This window comes from Cottoperca gobio, chromosome 19 (assembly GCF_900634415.1).
Source record: "Cottoperca gobio chromosome 19, fCotGob3.1, whole genome shotgun sequence".
Taxonomy (NCBI): domain Eukaryota; kingdom Metazoa; phylum Chordata; class Actinopteri; order Perciformes; family Bovichtidae; genus Cottoperca; species Cottoperca gobio.
Window position 1 is genome coordinate 15072872 of NC_041373.1, and position 25588 is coordinate 15098459.

A 25588-nucleotide genomic window follows, 5' to 3' on the forward strand; every position below is an offset into this window, starting at 1 on the left:
GTCACGCTAATGTAACATGATGGACCACTTGATTTATTAAGGCGGTTGCCATGCTGCAGTGATTACAGGATGTAATAGTGTTGCGTTGAGTGACTGTACTTCAACAGCCGCCCTTCTTCATCAATTAGTCGACTAATTTGTTATTCAATCAACAAGATCAGATGTTTTTTTATTGCTGGAAGATTAGGAGCCCAGCTCTAGCGATGTAATGCAATTTTAGACGTTTGCGTTTGTTAATTTTTCATGATTTCAGATATTTACAGATCAAGAAATCAGTTTTTTGTATTATTATCTGCAAATTGTCCAATAGTTTGTTCACTGCTGGCACTAACATGTGCATGGATCTTTATGTAACAAGCTATTACGATATAATTGTGCACATAGCAGGGGTACAAGCGGCCATTGTTTCCAACATAACCTTTGAAATTGTTTCCTTTTTTCCTGGTTGAATAAATAAGTGTGACAATGCAAGAAATGAAGTAACAAAATACAGTGTAAACACAGTAATTGTTAGGACTTTTTGCCATTTTGTTTATAAAATTTCACGCAATAACTTATTTGAAACATCATCGTGTTAAACTTGTTAACTCATTTCTCATTAAGTTAGTTGTGGTGCTCTGTAGGATGAAATCACAACAAAGAATGAAAGTGGCACATGTTTCTAATAGCAGAATAACTCCATACAGTGGGCGTAAAATTGAAGTCACAGAAATATCAAACAGTGAAATAATATACCTCTCAGTCATTGTATGACAGTCATTGAAGTGCAAGTAAAGCACATGTTGATGTTGCTATAATTGAAGAAATACACTCTTCTGCCACACTGTGTACCTGGATGAATGCGTGAAAGAAATTACATTTAATGACAATACATAAAGACCCAAATTGATAATATCACATACCGAGATACAACCAACAACTGGAAAATAACAAAGGAAAAAACAAACAAACACAAAATGCCTTTTTTTTTATCATTATTTTGTAATAAAGAAATCTATTTTTTTTCTAGAGCTTAACACTGTTCTCTCTCTCTCTCTCTCTCTCTCTCTCTCTCTCTCTCTCTCTCTCTCTCTCTCTCTTTTAAAAAATCTTTTAAAAGGGACCCAGGTTTTTTTTTTTTTTTTACATTGTTTTATCAAACAGCACAGCTTACCTTTAAAGGACCAAAAGGTCAGTCCATTTTCTTGTCTTGCAATTTGGTGTCTCAGATATGATAATCCTTTTCATTAAGTAGCTTTGCTTCCAAAAAAACACGAAATGTCATCTGGGCTAAAGCAATCCATTATAAGCAACGGACGGCGCAGAGGATACACATATGCCAGTACTCCATCTGTAGCCAAACTGCATCAATCCAGCACCATCTAGGCCTATATAATACAGTGAGGTACAGTTGCCCAATATGCACATATTCATATTCCAGTCTCAAGCTTCTTTAAAAGGGGTCATACATTTGTTAACATTACGGTTGTAGAGTGAGCCTCCTTTTAAAACGCATCAATATGTACAATTGCAGCCACTATACTAAGATGAAACAAAGCCATTCTGCATTTCCTCCGAATGTTAATAATAATGATGATAATTGTGCATGTTGCGTTTAACGGATGTCCAGAGGTATGAAAGGAACATTTCTGTGCTGATTAGGTGAGTCTTAATAAAACACTGCTACAGTAGCGTTCAGGGAAGAAGATCTGTTCCACGGTTAACATGCAGGATAGCACCCTCACACACGGCACACAAGGAGGTATCTAGTATGCTCTTTGAAATCTGACGGCAGAGCCACCAAATGTAGCACATCAAGGGAGAGGCCCATATGTTGTGTCTTTAGCCTTCATTTATATTCCATTTGTGTCTCTGTGGGGCTACGGTTGAACCCTGCCCACTAGATCTGTCTGTGGGGTCGCAACACAGTTACGTTTACTATGCTTTGGAATGAGATTCACCACCAAAAAGTTGAGAAAATACATGACTGCATTTTGGACAACCTGAGTTATTTGATCAATCCATTTGCTTGTGGTATTGTAGGTATAAGATGGCTTAGATGTTTGGCATTAAACAGGATGAACGTGATGTGCATTGATGCAGAAGATGTTCCTTTCATCGATTAACCTCCGTGACAGGACAGAGCAATCTGCGTAGGTTTCCTCTGATACCGTCATATCATCATCACTATTATTACTATTCCTCAGTGTTCCTTTTCTTCCAATAAGTGTGGGCTTGTTGCTGATAAGAAAAAACATCATCTTCACTCCTAGTGTATATATACATATATGTATATGTATATATATGTATATATATATTCAGGTCTGGGAGGGGTGCAACAGAAAAAAACAGCAAAATCACATACAGAGCTGCATTACAGTCGAAAACCTTGTTCATATGATTTTGTTGATAATACTGTCTCAGGTACATTTATCTGGAATAACTGGTCCAGTTTGTGCTCAATTGCAACAAACATTTTAGATTCCTGCTTGATAAAAAAACAAAAACAAAAAGATAATTTATTCAATATCCTTCTTTCCTCAAATGTTCCTCCCATTTCCAAACTAACATGAAAGAATCACCATGGGAGAAGCATACTGAGGTCTAATCTCAGACAAAAGTGCCTTCATTAAGAATAAGTCATCATGTAGTTCTGTTAAAAACACTCATTTTGCAAAACCAGTTGAGTCCGTAGAACGTCTATAGGTCAGCGCCTAAAAGCCTGTCTGAACATGTTAATAGTGCACATGGCACCTATCATTACCAGGATGACTAATGGCTAAACCACAAACCATACATTCAATCCAGGTTTAGCACAGAGGCCTGCATAATGTCTCACTCTTTGCTTGTGTGGTTGCCATATTGACCCGCCACAACCCAATATATGATTGATTTATTTCACACGTAATGATACATGGCTAGACAACTGTACACATTATATCAAACTAACAAAAATAAAGAAATACATAGTTGAAACGCAAGAAGCGTAAATGGCATTTAACATATGAAAGTTACACTGTAAAAATGTGGATCTTACAATTGTCATACAACCAGACATTATTATTATTAATATACTGTACATTTCCATTCATTCCAATCATCCTAAGATGGATGTTTAATCCCTTCTTGAATGCTGCTGCAGATAGCTGTCTAATCATCCTTATGACAGCATTTTATGGCATGATTATGGTAACCATGAGCAAGGAGGTCATATCAAATTCCTGTCTAAAAGCAAATATCTGGCTACTGATCTGATTCAAATAACACATTGTCAACACTTTATTTTACCAAACAGGTCTTTGCAATGATTACCTTTCTGTGTTTGTGGAACATCGTTTTAACCATTATTTGATGCTGGCATTTAAGTATCAGAATCGTCAATTCAAATACCAAGTAGCTGGCTTTTACAAAATACATAATACACTCTCAGAACACAAAAGTTTGTAATGATTATTACTGAAGCAACAGAAAAAAGTTTGTCAAACAGAGATCTGCATTTACTGTTCTACAACCTAAATGGATTTCATGTCACAAAGCCAATTCAAAGATTCACAATGAGTGTTGCAATTGAGCCCTTATGTTTCTGAGAAGTAGCCAAACTTAAAACATGTATCATAATCAACCTCCACTATCGACCACCCCTGATTATCCACAAAGAAACAAACTATACCAGCTTATACATCCACCCCAAAATATCTCTGCATCGGAGTCTGCAATGATACATATTTAAATGAAAATATATTTATATAATTTGTGGATTTTTCACAGTAGTTTGTACTGCACTGTACCTTTTTGTCCATCTATGCCTACATAATTGTCACCTTGAGGGAGTCTATTGAGTCACTTGAGAGAGAGTGTGGCTTGTGTTTTGTGTGGAAGAAAAATGTCTCTTGGATTTTGTTCTGTAATATCTCCGATCTTCAGTGTGGCAAGTGCTGTGCATGTCTTTCATCTCTGCTGGCCATCAACGATTTGGGGACTGATTACTCTGAAAGGCTAGTTTTTCCCTATATGAGAACACAGCTTGTAGAAACTGCAAAAAAACATTTGCTTTGGCACAGATTTACATTGTAGCAATGTCCATTTCTTGATCTCCATGGCCATGATCGTTACTACAAACACAAGTGGCCCATTGTGGTAATCCTTGGCTCAGTACACTGTCACGGATAAGTCTATGTGTTTGTGTATTGCCGTGTCAGTCTATCCTCTCTCCTGGTGTAATGTCAATGCACTCTAGTGTCTAATCATTCCGCGCATAAACCCAACATCAATCCCCTCTCTGTCTCCGACTCTTGCTCACTCTCTCTCTATACTCTCGCTTTTGTTTTTAGATCTGAGTCTCTTGGACGTTTTCCTTCGAGTTCCCCTTGAAGAGAAGAGGCTCCATTTGGGGATTCTGGTTTTGGCCCATGAAACCCTTGATCGATCCATGTAAGCCCATGGTAGGCATGGGGAGAGACATCGGCAGCGGTGGGGACATAGAACAGGGGTTGATGTTGTTGCCATTGCCTGAAGAGCTGAGCATATTAGATGTAGAGATTGGGACTGAGGTACAGGAAATGGGGATATCGTGGAGTTGCTGGTTCTTGCTATTGATCATCATTCCTGGTCCCATCCCTTCAGAGCCAATACTAAGACCCATCACGTTGTTGTTGAAATGATGGGTCTTGTAGTAATGGTTAAGAGTATCCGAACGGCCAATGTTGGGAAGGTTGACTATCTCTGGATGATGTATCCTTAGGGTTCCTTCTCCACCTCCAGAATTCATCGTTGAACCACCTGAGATGCCACTCCCAGCCCCGGCTCCGATCTCATCTTCTACATTGACAATCTCGATGGCTCTGGCGGGGCCGTGGTGCTTGTGTAGCTGGTGCTGCTTACGAAGTTTATAGAAGACCACCAACATTACAGCTGCCATAAAGGTAATGGCCACGAAACAACCAATGATGATCTTAGTTGTTTTCATTACATCATCCAAGCCCGGAATGTTAGTTACATCCATAATTGACACAGTCACTGCATTTACATCAGTAGCTCTGTTGGCTCGTGGGGACAGTGAGGAAAGAGAGGAGAGAGAAGGCGATATAGTGATGCCAGGTCGGCCATCTACTCTTTGAAAAGTAGGATTAGGGAAATCTATCAATGTCTCGTTAACATACTGTCTTGCTGAGTTCTCCTCATCTCCTCTCACCGTATCTACTGTTTCCACAGTGACAGTGGTGAAATAGCTGTAGCTGTTGCTGGGGTCTGAAGCAGATACATTGAGCACGGCGGTTGCAGTGGTGTTTCCAGCAGAGTTGGTTACCATGCAAGTGTACTGCCCGGTGTCTTGCACGGTCACGTTTGTGAAGTTCAGCGTTCCGTCATGAAGCACTGAGATCCGAACTCGGTAAGATCCATGGGTCATCAGAGTGCCATTTGGAGTGAACCAATTCACAGAGGTCATCGAAGTTCCAGTACGACATTTCAGCTCAGCGGCCATGCCCTCTGTGACATTAAGGTCAGTGGGTGGCTCAACAATCACTGGGGCATAGCAGGTGAAGTGGCTCTGGTCTAGTTCCCCAATGTATTTGCCTTTTATACCTGGGGGCGCATGGCATCGAGCACAACATGTGGTGTTGCTGGGAACTGTTTCTTTCAACCACCAGCTGAGCCACAGAACATCACAGTTGCACACCCAAGGGTTGTGGTTGAGATGTACCCTCTCCAACTGGTGCAAAGGGGTAAAGAGGTCATGGGGCAGGGAATGCAGGGAATTGTGGGAGAGATTGAGCTCCTCCAAGTTTTTGAGGTCATCAAAAGCATTGCGTTCAATGACTGACACTCTGGAGTGCATCAGCCACAGCTTGCGAAGTGACACTAGGCCCTGGAAGGATCCAGGCCTGACTATCCCCAGCTGGTTCCCTGACAGCTCCAACTCCTCTAGTCGTACTAGTGGGGTGAGGTTAGGGATGTCCTTCAAGCCGCACATGCCAAGATTCAAGAAGCGCAAGTTGACCAGACCTTCGAAGGCAGCCTCTGAGATGAAATCCAGCTTCCTGAGTTCCCCTAGATCGAGACGGCGTAAAGAGGGAACACGGTGAAAGGCAAATGCCGGCAGTGTCTCGATGGGGTTGTTTCGTAGCCATAGTTCCCTTAGCTTGCTGAGGTACTCAAAGGCTTGTGACGGTACCACTGTGAGACGGTTGTCAAAAAGCTCCAGCGTGTTGAGGTTGGGAAGGCCATTGAAAGCTCCCACCTCAATTTGCCGAATGTGGTTCTTCGAGAGCTGGAGGATTTCCAAATGCCGCAGGTGCTTAAATGTGTCTGACTTGATCACCTGGTGTGGAAACAAAAACATGGAGGCATGTTGTAGCAACATTAGAACAACTGCTGTCAACATATATTAATTCAGTCTGAATGTATGATCTCGTTGTAGATGGAGCCATATTTACCTGAATTGTGTTCTCTTGTAGATTGAGGTATCTTGTGTTCTCTGAAATACTGTCTGGGACTTGATCTAAACTCTTCCTTGTACAGATGACACGACTCGCCTGATTGGAGCAGGTACAAAGGCTGGGGCAGGCGGGTGCTGCCTCTGTCAGCTGTGGTCCATGGTTGTGAAACCACAACAAAATCTGGACCAACCAGAGGAGGGGGGAAGGGGTACAGGGGCTGGTCACCATGACAACACGCATGGCAACTGAGTCATGACCCGCCCCTATTGCTATGATGTTGATAAATCACCTCCAAACAGGGGGATTTAAGTGCTTATCTTGATGTTCATATTTTATGCTCTTATTCAGTTTTTTTTCTCTCCTTCAAGCAGTCACTTTAAAAATGGAGAGGAAAAAGTGTAATGTTATATTAAAGACTCTATTTATCATTAATAGTTTCTTATTTTACTTTGCTCATGCTTCTTTGACTATCAAACACCTTGTTCTTTTTCAACAAGTCATTGTAGGGAACTCTGTATCTGTTCCCATGACAATTATTATAATAGAAATCAAATTTGGGGGAGGGTTTGCTCTTGAAAGTGTTGTCTCTGTGGAGGCTGTTGCTTCTCACTGTAGGGGGAAGAGAAAAAAGGAGAGAGAGAGGAAAGAGGTCAAGTAAGAGCACAGTGCAGTAGCTTCAAGACATCCGCCTAGCACATACATGCATGTATTCTCAGAAGTGAATTTCAATCTTAAAATATTTAAATGCCTTGTTGCCAGACTGTATGACAAGCTGGGTCAGGCTTTTTTTTTTTTTTCTAAAGAGGTGGCACTCAAATAATGGCCCGAAGTCTAACTGGTGAGTCAGCTGCCATTTTCTTCATAGGTTGAACTTAACATCTGGGTCATGGTCTGAAATGGCCACAAAATTCTAAAACCACAAGCTGGGTCACAAGTGCTGCAGCAGACCCATTACGACGGCAGTCTCATCGTCCACTTTATGACACGAGTATGCATAGATATATACTGACAAGTAGAATTTCACATTTATAAGAAGGCTAAATTGTGGAATGCAATTACAACTGCTTTTGGTATTCATCTAGTCCTAAGGTTAATGCAGACATTTGTGCAATCCATCATGAGGAAGCAGCAGTAATTTAGCAATTAAGATGAATGAATGATTATTGACTCCTGAAATGTTACCGCAATGCACATGCTGTGTACAATAAGCAACGCACAATCAGACAAGATCCCCAGCCACCAAAGGTAATGAACCAGACATGAAAACTAGATGAACAAAGAAAAAAAAAGATTCTTAGGGCTTTTGTAATACAGAAATGTGTATCAGTGTGTCTTTCGTTAAGAGGGTGTCACACGGAAATGGCCGCAAGCAACAGCAGACTCACTAAATTCAGGAAAGGTTGGGCTGTTTCCCTTTAAATGATTAGACCAGAAAGAAAGTGTTCATTGTTTTCTCGGGCACGTTATGTTCAACACTATGACACTCGCAGTCACAAGCCCGTGTTGTCTGTTGAAAACACATAAGAAGATCTTTGTTACTGTCACTCATATGACCGCGATGTTACCACTATTGATATTCTACATCAGATAAGGCTCGGGTGCATTTTCTAAATATGTTTACTGTCTAATAAGCAGATTTTTTTTTAAGCCTCCATGGCCGTCCTTAGCATCTCCTCTCCGATGCAGCGACGATGCATGCGCTCCTAGAAACACGGTTGCTGTGGCAACCTGCTCACTCACCATCTTGTGTTTTTACTGTCCAGTGCCCTATTCCACATTACTGTGTTTAGAGCCTGATGAACATGAACACTGATCAGCAGCACCTTTTGTTGTCGACATCAACTTATATTTGACTTAAATCTTAAGGTTTATTCACGTCACAGCATGTTCTGGTGGACCACGTATAAAAGCAACAGTCTTTTACTCAGTAGGTACCTTTATCTTGAGGAATAAAAACTGAATATATATAAACATATGCATTCAGGGAGACCTGAGAAAGGACCGTTTAACCTTGGCCTTCAATATCACAACAAGGGGAACAGATGAATCTTAATATCTACAAGGTCTAAGGATTAGGTCAACATCAGTCTTTATTGAAAACATATCTCTGAGAACTCTTAAAGCAGCTATTAAGAAAGCTCATAAGGGAGTGCATGCTAAAAATAGATATTTTAGATACTCTGCACACCCCACAGAGTCTCTCTTTCTCTCCAACACACAAACATTATTCACACATCCATATCTACAACCCTCCTAACTGTAACGGGCACAGAGAAAAAAATAAGAAAATGAAGATTTCTGAATATAAATGCTAAAACCTAAATGTTACTGTATGCAGCCCCTTTGCAGCACTCCTCATTATGGTGTTCTGTACACTGCTGTCCTTCCTTGAAGAGTATTTTTCTCATCCCCATCCACCAGGTAATTATGCATTTCAATAATTTGACTGAGTTGGAAATAAAATGTCTCTCCCAGACGTCAGAATTGTATGTGATTCAGAATGGTGGTTTGATAGCTACTGTGTTTAGCTCAACAGAAAATGATTAATTGAAGCATCAAAACACAACATCATTAGCTAGTCACAGAACTGATCATACCAGTGCTCTCAAAACAATGTTCTAAATACACTGAAACGTCATAACAAGCACTGGTGCTTTCATTTATTTATTTTTATTTTGTGATTTCAATACAGCCATTCCTTAATTTATACAGCCACTTGAAATGTACAAATATAAAGGTGTGTTTTACATTTAAATGTACAATATGAGCAGTTGTATTGAGCAAAAATACATTAAAATATCATACTGACTCCATCTGTTTGATCACACTGAGGGACTTTTATGTATTGTGCAGTTTCATGTAGTGTGTTTGTTGTTCTGTGGTTGTTTTTTGTCTACCTGCCCAGTGACAGCAGATGTAAATGAGCTACTAGCTAACTCTGCTGCAATTACTTTTAATTGTGCACTGTCCCTGCGAAAATAAACAATAAAATAAGAATAATTCAATTAAAATGCAAACTGGTTTCCTCCATTGCATTAATAGGCCTACACTACAGGAAAGATTAATTTCCCATTAGACAAAAGCTTTTGGTAGTTTGTTACACATTGAAGAAGTACAAAAACTACACTTTTTCTTTGTATTACGTGGCCAAAGTCACTGGGGAGAGACGGTAAACAATCTATGTAAAACACCACACAGGGGCAAAATCTTATAGACCGTGAATCTGCCAGCCTGTTGCATGACCTCCCATCTTCAAGTTCTCAACAAGAACAACAGCACACACCCATTATGCTTTTTATTTTTAGATTATTGCACCTTGACTCATCTGAGGGCCAATTCCTTCGCCAGCGGCCTTCATCTTCATCCCTGTGCAAAATGTGTTTCCTTTGGGTTTATGACATGGTTGAGACGTCAGCCGCATTGTATTTGTTTTCCAACCAATTTCACTCCACCGTATTTCTCTTTCTTGATCTTAGCTGTTTTTCCATGTCAAGAGCAGATTGCAACCATGTAGATATTGATTATTCGATCAGGCCTGAGAAAGCGCTCAGTCGTGAAAAGACAAATTAGCTGCAAGCTGCTGACCAATTGCTACAAACCAATCACATCATCGAAAGCACCTGATTGTATCAATGCTTTGCTCTCTCCAACCGAGTCATTAAGGTTTATGAAGAGGCAAAAGTCTTGGTGTTGTTTTCAATAAACACCGAGGCTCCGGGCTGTGGGATGATTCCTGTATGCCTACACAAGGCCAAATTAGACCTCATGTATTTACAGATGGTCGAGATGAACACAAAGCGACACAGGTGCAGCAGGGCCAACATCATCTGCTGTAACTATGACAACACTAGATTGATTCAGGACGTGGGGATCAGGGTAGGATTGGACGCATTTCACCAGTATAGTAAAAAAAAAACACAAAAAAACCCCAGTGCTTTTAAAGAGAGGAAAACTGCAGGTGCATGACAAATATTTTCTCAACTTTCAAATGCTGATGACGGTTATATTTCCCCATGTATCTGATATCAACTCGTGAAAAAAAAAGAAAAAGCCATAGTCTGACCATTTCTCCTGCAGTCGCAACCTCTAATCTGCAATCTCTCCTCATCATAAAGCCTCCAGCATAATTTCTCCTACAATTCAACAGAATGGCCTTATTCATCTATGCAGCTGCGCTCACTACGGCGCACCTTCTCGGGAACGCAATTGAAATTCTGAATAGGCCTAATTCTGCACATGCTGCATTACAAAATGGCTTGCATCCATTCTCTCTTCAGGGTAATGACAACATGACTGCACCCAAAAACAATCCATAGGCTCAGTATGTCTTTCTTGTTTTAAATATGTGTAGACATGCGAAACACACAGGCTTACATAAGGAACCACGTTATTTCAATACATTTGCAACCACAGCTTTATTCCTCTGACATCGACTGTATCTTTTGCCGATATTAATTATTTACTTAAATTAGTATCAATCTGTGCAACCTTTGCACATGTCATTATCCAATCCTTTGTCGTCTCGTGCCTGATTTGAGCATCCGTGCAGATTAGGTAACATATGCAATAATAACGCCGGCCATTTCAGTCCTTTCTACCTGTACAAGCAATATACACACGTACCTTAATGTGTCGGCGGCTGCGGCGTAAGGTCGATGTTTTCTCTCCCCTCGTCCCTTCTCCCGATCGCCAGTTTTCCAACCTCGCTGACTATCTCTCCTTTTCTCTTCCCTAAATTGATCCGCTTGTTTCCACGGCTGTGAGCTGGATCTTGTTCTTGTAGGCTATTCCGCAGCGCCAACGCAACGCGGGGGGCTACAGTGATGGCAGGTTAAAGATGAACACAATCCACACACACACACACACACACGGGGGGGGGGGGGGGGGGGGGGGGGGGGGGAGGAGGAGGTACGAGGGGGGGAGAAGAAAAAAAAAAAAAGCAGACAGAGATCAGATTAAGGGTCGTTGGTGAAAATGATGTTAGTATTATCACATTTCGGGAACGAGGTCTGGGACGAATGCATCCATGCGCCTTATCATCCTTGGAGAGGAACGCAGGCTGCAAACGCGACGGCGCCCGGTGGGCAGAGCATTTTGCGTCCAGCATAAGCGGCTCTTTACGCATATTCCGTATGTTTCAGTCTGAATCCCACTAAAACAGCATTAGAATAGATGGAGGACCCACGATTTATGGATGTATCTGTTTTTTCTTTAGATCATTTAAACGTTTTAATATAAAACGTTATAACACTAGTATCTAGTTTTATAGTCTGGTTTGTTTTAGTCTGCACATTTTGTTTCAGATCCCTGCTGCAACATGAGCTCTATGCATGTAATGAATATAGCCACTTATTCATTAATATGACTCAGCAGCACTAAATGATCAGCTGGGTGAATTGAGTCAGTGTGTGTCTGCTTGTGCTGTGAAATGTCATGCATTGTTGGTCAGTTTATAGTGTTTATTACGAGTATTAGATGCCTGTTTACTGTTGAACCAACAGGACAAAACATCTGCAGTAAGAAACATTTCTGCTCCATTGAGTCTTAAAGAGTTGTGTAGGTCTACTAATGTCCATATTCATTAAGAATGTGCAGTGCTAGCACATGCATGTTAGTAAAGGCCAGCTAAGATTACATCTAGCAAACTAATGAGGACTGTATTCTGCAGTCTTATAAGTATTTGTTTTTGTCCTCAGTGGTGGGTTTAAAGCTTTACATAAGGAATCCACCGCTACCTGCTGTCAGTGTCCAGACATGGCTAGCAAACACTCTGCAGCCCTGTCACTTCTGCACATTATAAAACCCAAACCTTTAGAAAATACCTAAATGTGCGTATGAAGTATTTTGTGAGCAGTCTCCAGAGTTTAGTAGGCTACGAGTGGGCTGCTGCATGTTTTAATTAGTGAATTGAAAAGAAATGCCAGCAAGTTATTAGCCAATAAAGAAAGCTTTAGTCCGTCTGTCTCTCTAAGTGGCTGCCTCATATTGATCTTTGTCATGTGTATGTCCACATGTGTCATGTATAGCTCCCATGTATTTATTATCCCCTTCACAAGCATTTGAATGTGTGCAGAAGAAGAAGAAACATCCCTTGTAGCTTTGTATCCACTACCAAAGACTTTTGTATGGGAAAATAAAGCCCAGTACATCTTTGCTCTGTCTCAGCTCACACTAAAGGTCAAAGGACACAGAAGGCCGGTTAAACTTCAGAAAGACCCCCGAGATATATACTCTCTCTCTCCCTCACCCTCGCCCCCCTCCGTCCCTGTGAATGCCGTAGTGAGCATTGTTCACGACCACTAGCTTTTGCTGAAAGCTGCACAGCAATGAGGTCTCTGTGCCTTTTGCCTCTCTCTTCCTCTCCCCTCCCCCTCCTCTGCCTCTCTCTCTCCCACCCATCCACCTCTCTCTCCTTCTCTCTCTTTCTCCCTCTAGCTCGCTCCCTCTATTAAATTTCCAGTCACACAGTGGTGCAGAGGATATTCCTCCTTTCCCCTCTTTCTCCCTCTTCCCTTATTCCCTATCACTCATGCTGAAATCTTAGCCCACATCCAGTCTCACGCAGACCCTGGCTGCCTTTCAGTGCTTTTTCCTGCCACTCTCGCCGTCTCCTCTCTGTACATCTTTTTGCCTTCCAACCCCCGCGCCATTTAAAATGATTCCACACCGCCCATGCCAAACCCACCGTGTGCTGCTGCTCTCCTTCCTTCCCCCCCCCCCCCCTTCTTTTCACTCTATGTCCTCGCAGTGTCATTGCACATTGAATCTGATATTCCCCTTATGCATGTATAGTATGCGTGTGAGTGTCCAGGCACCCTTGAGCGTGTGTGTGTGTGTCTGTCTGTGTGTGTGTGTGTGTGTGTGAGAGAGAGTGATGGAGTGGAGGGAGGGAGAGGGACATGCATTTGTGCACAGTAAATGAACAAACACTCATCGCTGTATTGCTTGTGTCATCAGTACAGGAAGGCTCTTGGAGTAGAAGTTCAGCGGGGAAAGCTAATCCCACTATCCAGAGGAAGAGTGCATGGCATTTCCAATACAACCCAAACCCCATAAACTCTTAATGCTGTGTTCGGAGCCGCGGGGGGAGAGAAAGGGGAGGGCGATGAGGATTTGGCAGCAACATGCTAGTGCCAAGACATATGTGGCATGCTGATAGCGCCGGAGAGGTGCAGCTCACACTGTGAAGAAGCTTTAGAAGGGTGCTGATACACATCCATCACTTCCATCGTTTCGGGATACTAGCTACAGGCCTCGCCACTCTGGAAGTGGGTGGTTGAGTAATTGCACACAGTTCAAAGCAAAGATTAAGAATATGGATAATTTTTTTGTAGCAGTAGCGCTGATGTCAGATTCGGTTGAAGAGCATTAGTGATCTGTTTAATGGCCCCAAGCGGCCAATTGGGATCGTGAACAAGGTGATATTTTTGGTGGTTATTTTTAGAAATGTGACAGAAAAAGTTGGATTGGTGCTCATTGCCATCTGTGCAAGAGAATAAAGGAGATGCAAGAGAGAGTTTCGAGTTATTCATGGTGACATTCGCGCGTGTCTGTGTGTGTGTGTGTGTGTGTGTGTGTGTCTGTGTGTGTGCGCGTGTTGGAGAGACAGAGAGGGAGAGAAAATAGAGAGAAAAATCCTAGTGTCACAGTATCTTAGCAACTGCCTCCATCTCCTTGGAGACAAGAGCTGACATCATTTCCTGTCTGTGAAAACTCACTTTTGGTTTGTACACAGTGTGTTTGTGAGTTTAAGCGTGAGCGCATGTGTGTGTGTGTGTGTGTGTGCGTGTGTGTGTGTGTGTGTGTGTGTGTGCGTGTGTGTGTGTGTGTGTGTGTGTGTTGGCGTGTGTCCACGTTCATATGCAGATGTGAGCCCGCAGTGTGTGCACCGATGCATTAAGGATGCATTCGTGTTTCAGAGGTGCGTTCAAGAATGAACATCTATTTAAAATCAATAAAAAACAGTACTTTTCTGTCATCAGACTTATACTGATATGGATTTCTACTCTAAAAAGACTTCTGTTTGTTCTTGAACTATTCATTTAGAAAATAAGACGTTAAATGGAGCTGTGAACATGTAAGATCAACACCTACACTAATAGAATTTCCACTTGTAAATGGTTATTGTTTTCCTTTAAACAATCTGAAAGCCATTTTCTTCTGGCTTACAGTCCGTAAACAAAGCTTGTACGTTGCGTTACAACAGGTTTTTCTGTAGACGTAATGTCACTAATGTGGAATGTTAGTAATATTTTATTTTCCGTCCATTTGTACTTTTACAGCCAAGTTTGTGGACGTGTTTGTCAGTAACGGAGCAGCGTCTGCTGTTCATGTCGGCCTGTGAGACTGAAACGTCATCTTCAGCTGCCATCTTGTGAGCAGTGGAGTGAAGTGCAGTCAGAAATACATTCTGTCACAGTTACATGTTTAGATTATATAACCATCTGTCATTTCTTTCTATCATATTCCACACATTTGATGTTCAAATGTGCAAATGAGACTTTATCTAAAGCTAACTTGTATTGACTTTAGGAGAAATCTACCGACGCAAATACACAAAGTTTAGTCAAACAAACCCCTGAATGTGTATTTTGTGTGTTTTCTTACAGTCTGAAAGAAGATGTTATGAAAGCAAAATATCCCAAATGCAAAATAATTCACCAGTGCAAGAAAAAACAATGTTGTTTTCCTGCAGAGTATCGCCTGAATGAAAAAGGGAGACTTGTAGATGCAACTTGAAGGCATCGTAGCATTTACCTCTAAAGTATTCATTTCACTGACATTCAAAAACTGCTCCCACGTAGCAACAGAGCTGCTGTTTGGAGGTAATGATTTTGTTTTGCAGATGCATTGAGCAGGAACTACCAAAAACCCAGAGAGATTGATGACACTATTAAAGTGTGGCCAATCTTGTGTTTACCTACTACAGATACAGAACAGACTCTATAACCTCAACCCTGCACCCTGAAGAAAAGGGAAATAAAGCCTCATTATCAAAGACCGGCAACAATATGTTCTGCAGGAAGAACGGCTCTGCTGGGATTACTGTGAGTTTACAGCGAACTCAAAGAAAAAGTGACTCCGAACAGTCAGAGGCTCGATGTTACAGGAAGCATATTCCAGTGAACGCAGCATATAAAAGCCAAGAGGTGCACAAGGCATCATGATCTCACAGTGTATGTCAGGACAATTTAATATCATGATTGTAAGAGGCTAAACATGCGCAGAATAAAATGGCCAAGAAAGGTTGTGACTTGCCAGAAATCTGGGTCAATACATGAACGCTATACCGAGCTTTTGTGTCAGAAGATTACTATTCCAGTCTCGTATGAATCAACAAAGTCAGCAACACAAAGAGTGAGACCATCATACGATTTACAAGATATCCCGGGAGAATCGGCGTCCAATATTGTGCCGAGCTGATGCTTCGGCAGAATCTGCACACTTCAGCAAAGCAGCCCTGTTCAACCACACAAGTTCATCGTTAAAGTACCCCTCGATCAAACGGGGGGGGAGCAAGCAGAGGGGGGGAGTTGAGGGAGCAAAGTCGCCGCTGCAAAACCCAAAAGGCCGACTACCACGACGTGTGGTGTTACAGCTAAACGAGCAGAACTGCCTGCAACGTGGAACAGGCAGAGGACTTGATGTAATGCCTCTACGTGTTGCTTTGAGGAGGTCTGCGGGTCGTGCACTTTGGGTTGGAGATGGATTGACTTTTGGTGATCCAAAATGACCTTCATTATCCGGTTAAATGTAAATGTGTCCAGTACGTTCCTATGAGCCTCAGCTGTAGTCTTAGTCTTGTGAGCACTTTTCTCTTTTATAAGTATTTTATATGTGTGGGAGTCACAACATGTGCAGACCTTTTGCATCTGGGCTAATAACCTACACACAGCTCCAAGCATACGATGCTTCACAGTGACCAGCAGAGAAAGAGTGTTACGAAAGATGATTCAGAATCAGGAATGCTTTATTGGTCCCACAACGGGGGAAATGTACGTCGTTACCGCAAAAGAACAAGACAGTAAAGTGGAGAGTACACAATTAAATAGAATAAAATACAGTGAAAGTAGTGTTAGTACAGAGTTGATTTAAAATGTTATAAAGAAGTGAATATTTAACGGGATCGATGTCACTGCAGGAGCCTCCACCCATAACCTACATTCTTAATAAGTTTATACTTTGGCAGAAAGAATGTCCCATAAGCACACTGCATATCATATATGTCATATAGTGTAACAACAGGCAGCACATTTAAACTACAGAATTCATTAGCAAACACGTTAATGTACACGCATCAGAACCAGGAGTGAAGTTAAAGAGCGGCTAGCTGAGGCTAATGTGAGTTGTTTTTTAATTGTATTTATTAGGTAATAATCACCTTAAGAACAGACGACGATCAGCAAAGCAGGTACAACATTTGTTTTCTCTCTCAATTAATTCTTTTATTTTTCTCATCCTTACTTTCACGCCATACATCCACAGATTACCGCCATACATCCCTTATCTTCAGAATACTTCCCGAGAAGCAGCTGCAAAAAGAGAAGTAAGAAAAAGTGTCAAACTCTGTATTTGTGTATCATACATACAATAGTTATTACACATGGAGGTGTGGGGGAGTCTAAGGTTGTGATAGTGCTCCATCATTCAAGCTGTTCTTCTTAATAGCTCCAAGTACAAACACATCCAGGTGCCGTCACTGAAATGAAACAGAATGACATATACTACACTAATATATCACTACAGCATATAAAAAGGAAGTTTAACTAGTGTTACCTTTTTGCAGACCATCTCGATTGCTTTGTTATTGCATTGGCATTTTAAAAGTCCTTTCGGTCTCAAAGAACAGGCAGTCCACATGGAGTGCGACCGCACGGCCGCCCTGATCTCGGTAGTTTGGGAGGGTGTAGTTCTTGTCAAACGTGTGATGCATCGTCACCAGAATCACTTCCTCGGGTGCTGATTCTTTGGTACAGACAGAAAACACAGCTGCAGCTAAAAAGAATAAACATAATATAACATTTCCATGTGTGTTTGTGTTCTTCTGCATGATTACCCGGGATGCTGGATAACGCTGCGTTAATGTCAGTTTCATAACGACTGACAATGGGGCAGAAGACTATGATCACATGACTCTCGCCGGGCGAGTTCACTACCGTTGCACCTTTTTTGGTGAGCTCTTGAAGAAAGGCCTCATGACATCCCCGAGTTTCTCCGGCTTTGTGCGAGTAGATGTTTGTCATTTTTCCTGAAAGACAGAAAATGACTCACATTGTAAGTTTAACTTAAACCTAATGATCTGTTTGGGGTCCTGGAGACCCGGCGCCCTCTTTACCAACTCAAAATACACACTTTACACCATTTTATCAGCGTGATACTTTTGGTTACTATTCCTTATTTCATGACAACATCTTACAAACACAATGGATGAACTGAGAAAAGAACAAAGCTCTCACATGCTCCATATCTGGGATTGGTGTTGACAGGATTTCTACTCTATGAGAGGTTTAACAGAATGTTTAGACCTCTTCAGGGTCTGATTGCCCCAAACATACTGTGCAGGATAACTTTGCATTTCTTTGTCCGTGAATGATTATGATATATGTAGTTGTTGATGCATATAGTTCATATACAAAACATGAAATATGGCCTTATTTGGTTAAGCTTTATGTCTAATAGTGACGTTGGTGAGACCCCAAACAATGAGGAGGTAAAGCTACTGTTACCACACGAGGGTCCACGTCATCATCAACTTTTCCAATAACCCTGAAGGTTTTTAAATGGTTTTACAAAAGTAAATGTAATACGAAGATGCAACACAATCACCACAGGGAGAAATATATTCAGGCTTTTTTCAGTCATATTGTTTGAAACTATTCAGCTAACACGTCGATTGCAGCTTCAGAATATCTTCAATTATTTAAAAGCATTTCGTAATTTAAGTCAACTTACTGTTTATAATCGAATAGATGCTGTTCCGAGATGCACTAGCGTCTGACACTGACAGGAAATACAATGTTTAGGCCTTGAAAGCTTTCACTTTCGCTTTAAATGTAGAATAACACACTGAGGGTGCAATGCTGTGATCTGACCAGCAGGTGTCAGTGTTGGGACATTATTGGGATGTAGTTTCTGTAACTCTATGCATTTATATATTTAACAGATGAAATATAAAACCAAATGAAACTAAAAGTAGATTTTTAAAACAATATGTTAATCAGAAATTAAACATTTACAACATACCAGATTTTTAGAGGTGTCTTCTTAATTCAAACATAATGTGTACTATACTACATACTATATTGTACTTAAAGCAGCTCTTTACATCTTTACAGAATCTCCTGTTCTCACCACAGATACTGAATGCACTGGTTTTAATTTCCCACTTTAGCATCGTATATGTTCATGCTGTCAGCATCTGGAGTACTGGACCACCTGACTGCCTGAGGTCAGGAATAAATCATTTATTTGAGTAAGCTACATTCATATCATAACAGTGACACACAACCGTCACTGTGACCGCCACTAAACAGAACAGTGTGTGTGCTGTTTCTGCGAGGGGGCGTAAACTGTATCTGTGGGAGTGATGATTCTTCACCCGTCTGTAATGTAAAGTTGACTGGATCATCTGTATGTGCACTGTCAGGACGAGCTGACTCTTCCTCCTCAGGCTTCACTTACCTCTGACAAATGAGCAGAGCTGCTGATGGAGTGGTCAGTGGGAAAACTATGGACTTTATTCCGTGATCTCCAAAAGACATCCGGCAATATCACACAGACACACGGTCCGCTGTTCAAATGTATTACATGAAACTTACGTTATCATGTCCTGTCATAGCCGGCACGATTACAAGACTCACTGGTTGTAAACGTATGCTAAAACCAACCTAATTGCTGTTTAATCTCAGCAGTTTAACATGTGTCTTATTTTTAATTGTCTATAGGGGTCGTGTGTCCTTCCCCATGTGAGATGGCATTGACATAAATTGTTACACATTTCTCTTCTGTCACATCAGTCTAAAAACGGATGACACCCTACTCTATAATAACCTAAAACAAGACATATGTTCTGTAAATTGAACTAAGGTTAAGCTGATTTAAGGTGCCAGCATCCCCGATAAATAAATAAAAAACAAGCGGCAGAAACAAGCCGCACACTCAGCAGAGGTGATTATTACATTTAATCACTGAGCCCTATCGCCGAGCTTTGCAGGCTTTTCGCCTCAAGGTTTGATTTACCCGCCCTCTTCCTGAGGAAAAATCTCATTCACCTGACGGATTGCTGAACGGGCCTCTCCGACCGGCCCCTATAAATCATTCTTTAATCAGAGGCCTCTGAGATTGGGGCGCAGACACCCGCGGGAGCAACGCTGTGACACCTCGTCTCCTCCCCGTGCGGCGTCTCCGCAGTCCGGGGAGTTTTGATCCTCTTCTGTTTTCTCCTCAAGCTTGTCTGCATTTGTATTAGTCATGAGGAAACTAAGAGGGATGACCCGCCCTGCACTCTGTGCCCAAACACTTCCTCTGTTTAGAAGAGAGCGATGCCGAAGAGGAGCAGGGAGTCGGTTGGAGGCTGCAGGAGAAGGCAGGCTCTGGTTCAGGGCTGTATTACTAACCGAAACACAGAGTGGGAGGATCAGCGGGTTAATGGGAGCCCAGCAGCTCCTTTTCGCCCCGAGGTCCCACAAGAAGGTTAATCCGGCCATGCTCAGGTTTCCAAAATGGCAAAATGGCAATGCTGTTGATAATAATTCCTAAATAACTAATAAAGAAAGAGGGCTGACATCTCTGGTAAGGGTTTTCATCTTGTTATCTGCAAACAACTCAGACAATAAAAAATATCACATAACAGGATATTTGGATGCTTCATCAAAGGAAGTTAATGTATTTGTGGGTTTCTGACATTTTGTCTTATTGTTGCTTATTGATATTTTTTTGAGAATTGAGAGCAGTTCTGTCAAGTCATGTGGGAATCAAGTAGTTAGTTATGCAATTATGAAATACTAAAAACCTTAATAATCATCATTATTGGTAATGCTACATAATAGTGCTGCAACAAACAATTATTTGCAGTATTGATTATATATTAATTAATTAGATTTGGATGATAAAATGTTAGAAAATAGGGATGAAATGTCTTTTGTTTGTCTAATTATTGTGTGTGTTAAAAACCCAAATATATTCTCCCCACAAGGTTTATTAATGGGGCTTTTGATCCTTTTTCATGATCTTCATCTGCAGATGGACTTCTCTCAGTTGTCATTGAATTATAAATGCTGAACTGATGTTCAAACTTCTATAAATGTTTTTTTTTCGGGACAGATTTTAAGCACTGACTCAAGTAAAACCTGATTGACAGCTAGTTGATACAAAGTTAATTGTGGACAAATCATAAAATAAGACATTTTAAGTTCAATATCCACAAATGTAACCACAAAGAACAGAACTAGAGGAACCTACACGGGATGAAGCAGCTCCCTGCAGGTGAGGATCATGGACATGTCAAAGTAAGAATGTTTCCATCCTGAAGTTTTAAATGTATCCTGTGCTGGTTGGCGTAAATGTTTCTGAACCTCTCTTTAGATTAAATTACAGAGTTACAACTCATAGGTGTCGCTTCATCCTTGCCACCTACATCAGCCACATTTGAACTTGAATGTTCAATGTCCATGTTTACTGAACAGCAGCTATATCCGATATGTGTGCCAAAAAAAAAAGAACCTGTATGATGAGAAGTGAGTAAAGTCAGATGAATGAGGGGAGAGGTGTGTGTGTGTGTGTGTGTGTGTGTGTGTGTGTGTGTGTGTGTGTGTGTGTGTGTGTGTGTGTGTGTGTGTGTGTGTGTGTGTTTTCTCCAAATGCAAATACGCTGTGACGTCACCGAGTTGAAATATCTTTCTGTCGCTCAGCCGGTTTGGAGCTGTCAGTGCGCGCACTCCCACTGATTCTCACTCGTGCGCGGTGACCATGGAGACGTCCTGGAGTTTTTTTTAGGAGGATGTCGTTTCCAAACTCAGTATGCAGCGAAGGATACCTTTTCAATTAACGCACTGAAGAGATGGGACGCGGATGGATTGTATTAACATGCCCCGTGATGAAGTGGTGGAAGTGTTGACTACCAACTGACAAGACGCAGAAGTTGTCTTCTTTATTTTCTATCCGCTTTGAAGACAGTTGAGCCACTTCAGCGACTAAAACAATCAGAAAGGACGGAACGCAAAATCAATTATAAAACCATGCACTGTTCATATCCATGGAGAGATGGCATGCGTGCTCCTCTTCAGTCGACTTCTTCCCTTCTCACACCGGCTCACAAGAACATCCATTTGCTTATTATCCCTTTTCCTTTCTTATGTGTGCTACTGTGCACTGTTCCCTGCCGATACCATCATGCAAAAGTCAGGTGATCCGACGCCCAGCTGTCAGCGCGTCCTGGCCGATGGAGCCAAAAGGCGCATTCAGAAATCCGCGTCCTGCGTTTTGCCTTTGGATGCGAGACCGATGAGCGTCGAGGCATCTCGGCTGAAAACCGACCAAAGACCTTCCTTGACTCTCCACATCGACACGCCCAGTCCTCCCATGGGTAACTTAAAGTTTGGGAATAAAAAGTTACCGAACGCCATTATAGTTGGTGTGAAAAAAGGAGGCACCAGAGCTGTTCTGGAGTTCATAAGGATTCATCCGGACGTGCGAGCGGCTGGCACCGAGACACACTTCTTTGACAGGAACTATGATAGAGGCTTGGAGTGGTACAGGTAAGAGCGTGACTCACCTGCACGCCTGTATGTAAACCTGGGCTTTAATCTTCAAATAGAAAACCTGCTAATGGCACCACTATTACGTAAAACTGAATTACAGCAGCGACTGTGTTGCAGTTCTGTAAGAGGGATGAGTAATGATTAGCTTGAACAAATACAAGTGCAGCTGGTGCCTTCAAAGACTCCTGGACATTTAAGGCTGATGCGTCTGTATTCTAAAATGCATGAATCTGCTCATGCTCTCCAGCCTAACTAAATGATGAAGATATAAAAGCATGTCAAATGAGGATGATGATTTGGCCAAAACTAAAGGAGTTTAATTTAATTCTGAATCTCTACAATTGGGATGTAAAGGGAATTCAGGCTAGATGTTCATATGTAGCTATGATATTCGTTCTTCTTTCATAATAAACGTGTATTTTTTAAGCCCCGTCTATTCTTCAGGGTGTTTTACTTCAAATCAAGGCAAACGCTTAGAGAAATGGTGGCCTCTGTCTCCAGTTATTGTAGAGCAAGTGCCTCTGAAAATGAAATCCACATTAAATTGGCTGCTTACTTTAAAAAGTGATTTGCCCCCCCTACCTGCCCTCAGTGCCTCCACATTATGTTTTGAGGTGGGTAAACACGCTGGATGTGTTTTCGACTCATTTCACCTCTTATTGCAGGAAACATTCGGAGGCCCGGGCTCTTGTTTACAGCGGCAGACTTGTTTTGATATACTGTAGAGCAATTCATCAGATTTCTCATAAAAAGCAGAGCTCTCGAGGCAAACAGTGTAAACTGCGGCGTGCCGGCCTGCTGTCGCTGGGAGGCCTCGGAGCTATTGTCTTGTTTGTATATGGCAATTAAACTAATCTCAAAACGAAAGTAAAATTAAATGATTTATTTTCTAAAATGCCACATGAATCATCTTAAACTAACTGCTTAAACTAATTAAGAGAGTTTCTATATAATGTATACAACCCATACAGGAAACATCCACATCAACTCCTTAATTACAGATTTAGAGCAGAAATGTTCTGATGTAGTCGTGAAACATCCTGCACACACGCTGACAACCAATCATGCACAAACACACTCACACTCATCGTAATGATTAGCTGTCGTGCAGCCTGCAGGAGGGATGTGCATCAGTAGTGTCAATAAATTATTATAAACTGAAATTACTGCCACAAATTGGCACTCTTCAGGACGGTTAGTGGCTGAAGAAGCTTCTTACATGTGTCTTGGAGATGCACACTCTCGCCTGCAAACCGTCGTTTTAACGTCAGCTGTCAAAGTCGGAGAGAGAAAAGGTCAAATGCCAACTCTACGCCAAACAAACAAACAGTTGCTTCTCACTCATCAATAAAGGAAGCAATTCAGCAATTCAGTTACTTCACAGGTTGTTAGTGGTTCCTGACAGCTGCGTCCATTTTGTTCATTTTCCAGCTGTTTCAATGGTCTTCATACCGTAGTACAGTGTCACTTAGCTGGTGTACCATGATGCATCGCTCGCTGCTTTGTGTCCGTCGAGCAGCCATCCAATGCATCATCCAAATGCACAAGTTAGTACAGGTAGAGCTGAAAAGATTAGCAGATTAAGCCTTTAGTGGATTCACAGAATAATCAGCAGCTATTAGGATATATGATTCATCGATTTAAAGCACAACATCCTCTTTAATCCCCTTTAAGGTTCTGAAACGTGAAAATGTCTCAACTTTACAGTTCATTGAAAATGTTTTCCTTTTGGACTAACCAAGACGTTTCCCCTCTACGAACTATAATGAACATTTCTATCATTTTTCTGATAAATTGCAAGCAAAGGTCCAAAATGTACTTGTTATTTTGAAGCTCTATTTACAGACTCTTTTTAAAACTGTGTCCTTGGTCTTTCATGGGTTCCAATCAAACCTTAAACTTTTACTCTGTGAAGGTATACCTATTCAATTCATCACTTTCAAAGACACCAATGGCCTAGTTTGAAGACCCAGAAGTAACCTAACAGACTCGCTCGGCTATATGTGCTCTGTTTGCATTCATGGTGATTTATTGCTCTTGAGAGCTGTCTGCGAGACAAGTCTCCTGTGACGACAGACTACTATGACTTTGCCTCCTATTATCATTTACATCAAGAAACTAGGTTCATGTCCAAAGTGGAGCTTCTCAGTTAGGGTGGCTTTGTGCCTCTGCAACTCACTTGTGTACTCCTTGCCCTAAATATACATCTAATACACACTTTCTCCTTCCGACTGAGTGAATGCCAGGACGGGTCCTCTCTGTCTGATTCTGTAGCCTTTGCGGTAATGTGAGCACTTCAAAACAGCAAGAAAATGTCATCACAATACACATAAAGTCATGTGAATGTACACGAGAAACCTTTCTCTTACTGGAAAATGTATTTTGTGTTTCTCATCTTTCACTCAGAGGCTTAATGCCGAGGACTCTGGAAAGCCAGATCACAATGGAGAAGACGCCGAGCTACTTTGTGACAAAAGAGACGCCGCACCGGATCTCCTCCATGTCCCGGGATACCAAGCTCATTGTGGTGGTGCGTGACCCCGTCACCCGTGCCATATCCGACTACACCCAGACTTTATCGAAAACTCCCGACCTGCCGAGCTTCCAGGATCTGGCCTTCAGAAACCAGAGCCTGGGCATCGTGGACACGTCCTGGAACGCCATTCGGATCGGCCTGTACGCTCTGCACCTTGAAAACTGGCTCCGCTACTTCCCTCTGGCTCAGATCCACTTTGTGAGCGGAGAGCGTCTTATCACGGACCCGGCAGGAGAGTTGGCGCGAGTGCAAGACTTCCTCGGGTTAAAGCGCATTGTCACAGACAAACACTTCTATTTCAACCGCACCAAGGGCTTCCCTTGCCTTAAGAAGCCGGAGAGCAGCGGCTCGCCTCGCTGCCTGGGCAAGTCCAAGGGCAGGACTCACGTGCAGATAGACAGAGACGCCATAGAGCAACTGCGAGACTTCTACAGACCTTACAACGTCAAGTTCTACGAGATGGTGGGTCACGATTTCAAGTGGGAGTAGAGGTTTGAGAGATGTTTTTGAAATGGGACACGAAAGATTTCCGTATTTCCACAAATTCAAAAATAGTCCGCCTGCATTGATACGACACGGCTAAGTCAGAAGGAGAACTATCAGCACCCTTCAACTTTCGAGTGAAACGGTAGAAGCAGTATTTATTTGGAAGTGACACTAATGAAGAGAGCAGACTCTAAGATGACATTGCTTTTGCACTTGTAATGAGCAGTCACCAGCCAGCGTCAACATCCTGTTTGTTGCCAGATATAGGCATCACCTCAGCTACAGGATCACACGACTGTTGTTCCTGCGACTGTGTATTATTGGCGACTAGATCCCCAGTTTGCTGACTGCTTTATAAAAATAAGGGACATTCCAGGGAATGGGATTAGTTC

General features: G+C 41.9%; 2 protein-coding genes and 1 long non-coding RNA gene across 3 annotated transcripts; 1 reads left to right on the plus strand and 2 right to left on the minus strand.

Annotated features, from left to right (window-relative positions):
• Window positions 1-1062: 1062 nt before the first annotated feature.
• lrrc4bb (leucine rich repeat containing 4Bb) lies at window positions 1063-11258 on the minus strand. The gene is made up of 3 exons (XM_029456383.1): window positions 11040-11258; window positions 6414-7025; window positions 1063-6298 (listed from the first exon to the last, which is right to left on the minus strand). Exons 2-3 carry the CDS (start codon window positions 6654-6656, stop codon window positions 4307-4309), a joined length of 2235 nt encoding a protein of 744 aa, XP_029312243.1. The 5' UTR covers window positions 6657-7025; window positions 11040-11258; the 3' UTR covers window positions 1063-4306.
• A 5110-nt stretch (window positions 11259-16368) lies between these two features.
• Window positions 16369-18488, minus strand: LOC115024760 (uncharacterized). The gene is made up of 4 exons (XR_003834153.1): window positions 18369-18488; window positions 17473-17664; window positions 17193-17381; window positions 16369-16948 (listed from the first exon to the last, which is right to left on the minus strand). It is a non-coding gene; the product is annotated as an uncharacterized LOC115024760 (long non-coding RNA).
• A 3189-nt stretch (window positions 18489-21677) lies between these two features.
• On the plus strand, window positions 21678-25199 carry LOC115024689 (heparan sulfate glucosamine 3-O-sulfotransferase 2-like). The gene is made up of 2 exons (XM_029456475.1): window positions 21678-22171; window positions 24581-25199. Exons 1-2 carry the CDS (start codon window positions 21678-21680, stop codon window positions 25197-25199), a joined length of 1113 nt encoding a protein of 370 aa, XP_029312335.1.
• Window positions 25200-25588: the final 389 nt, after the last annotated feature.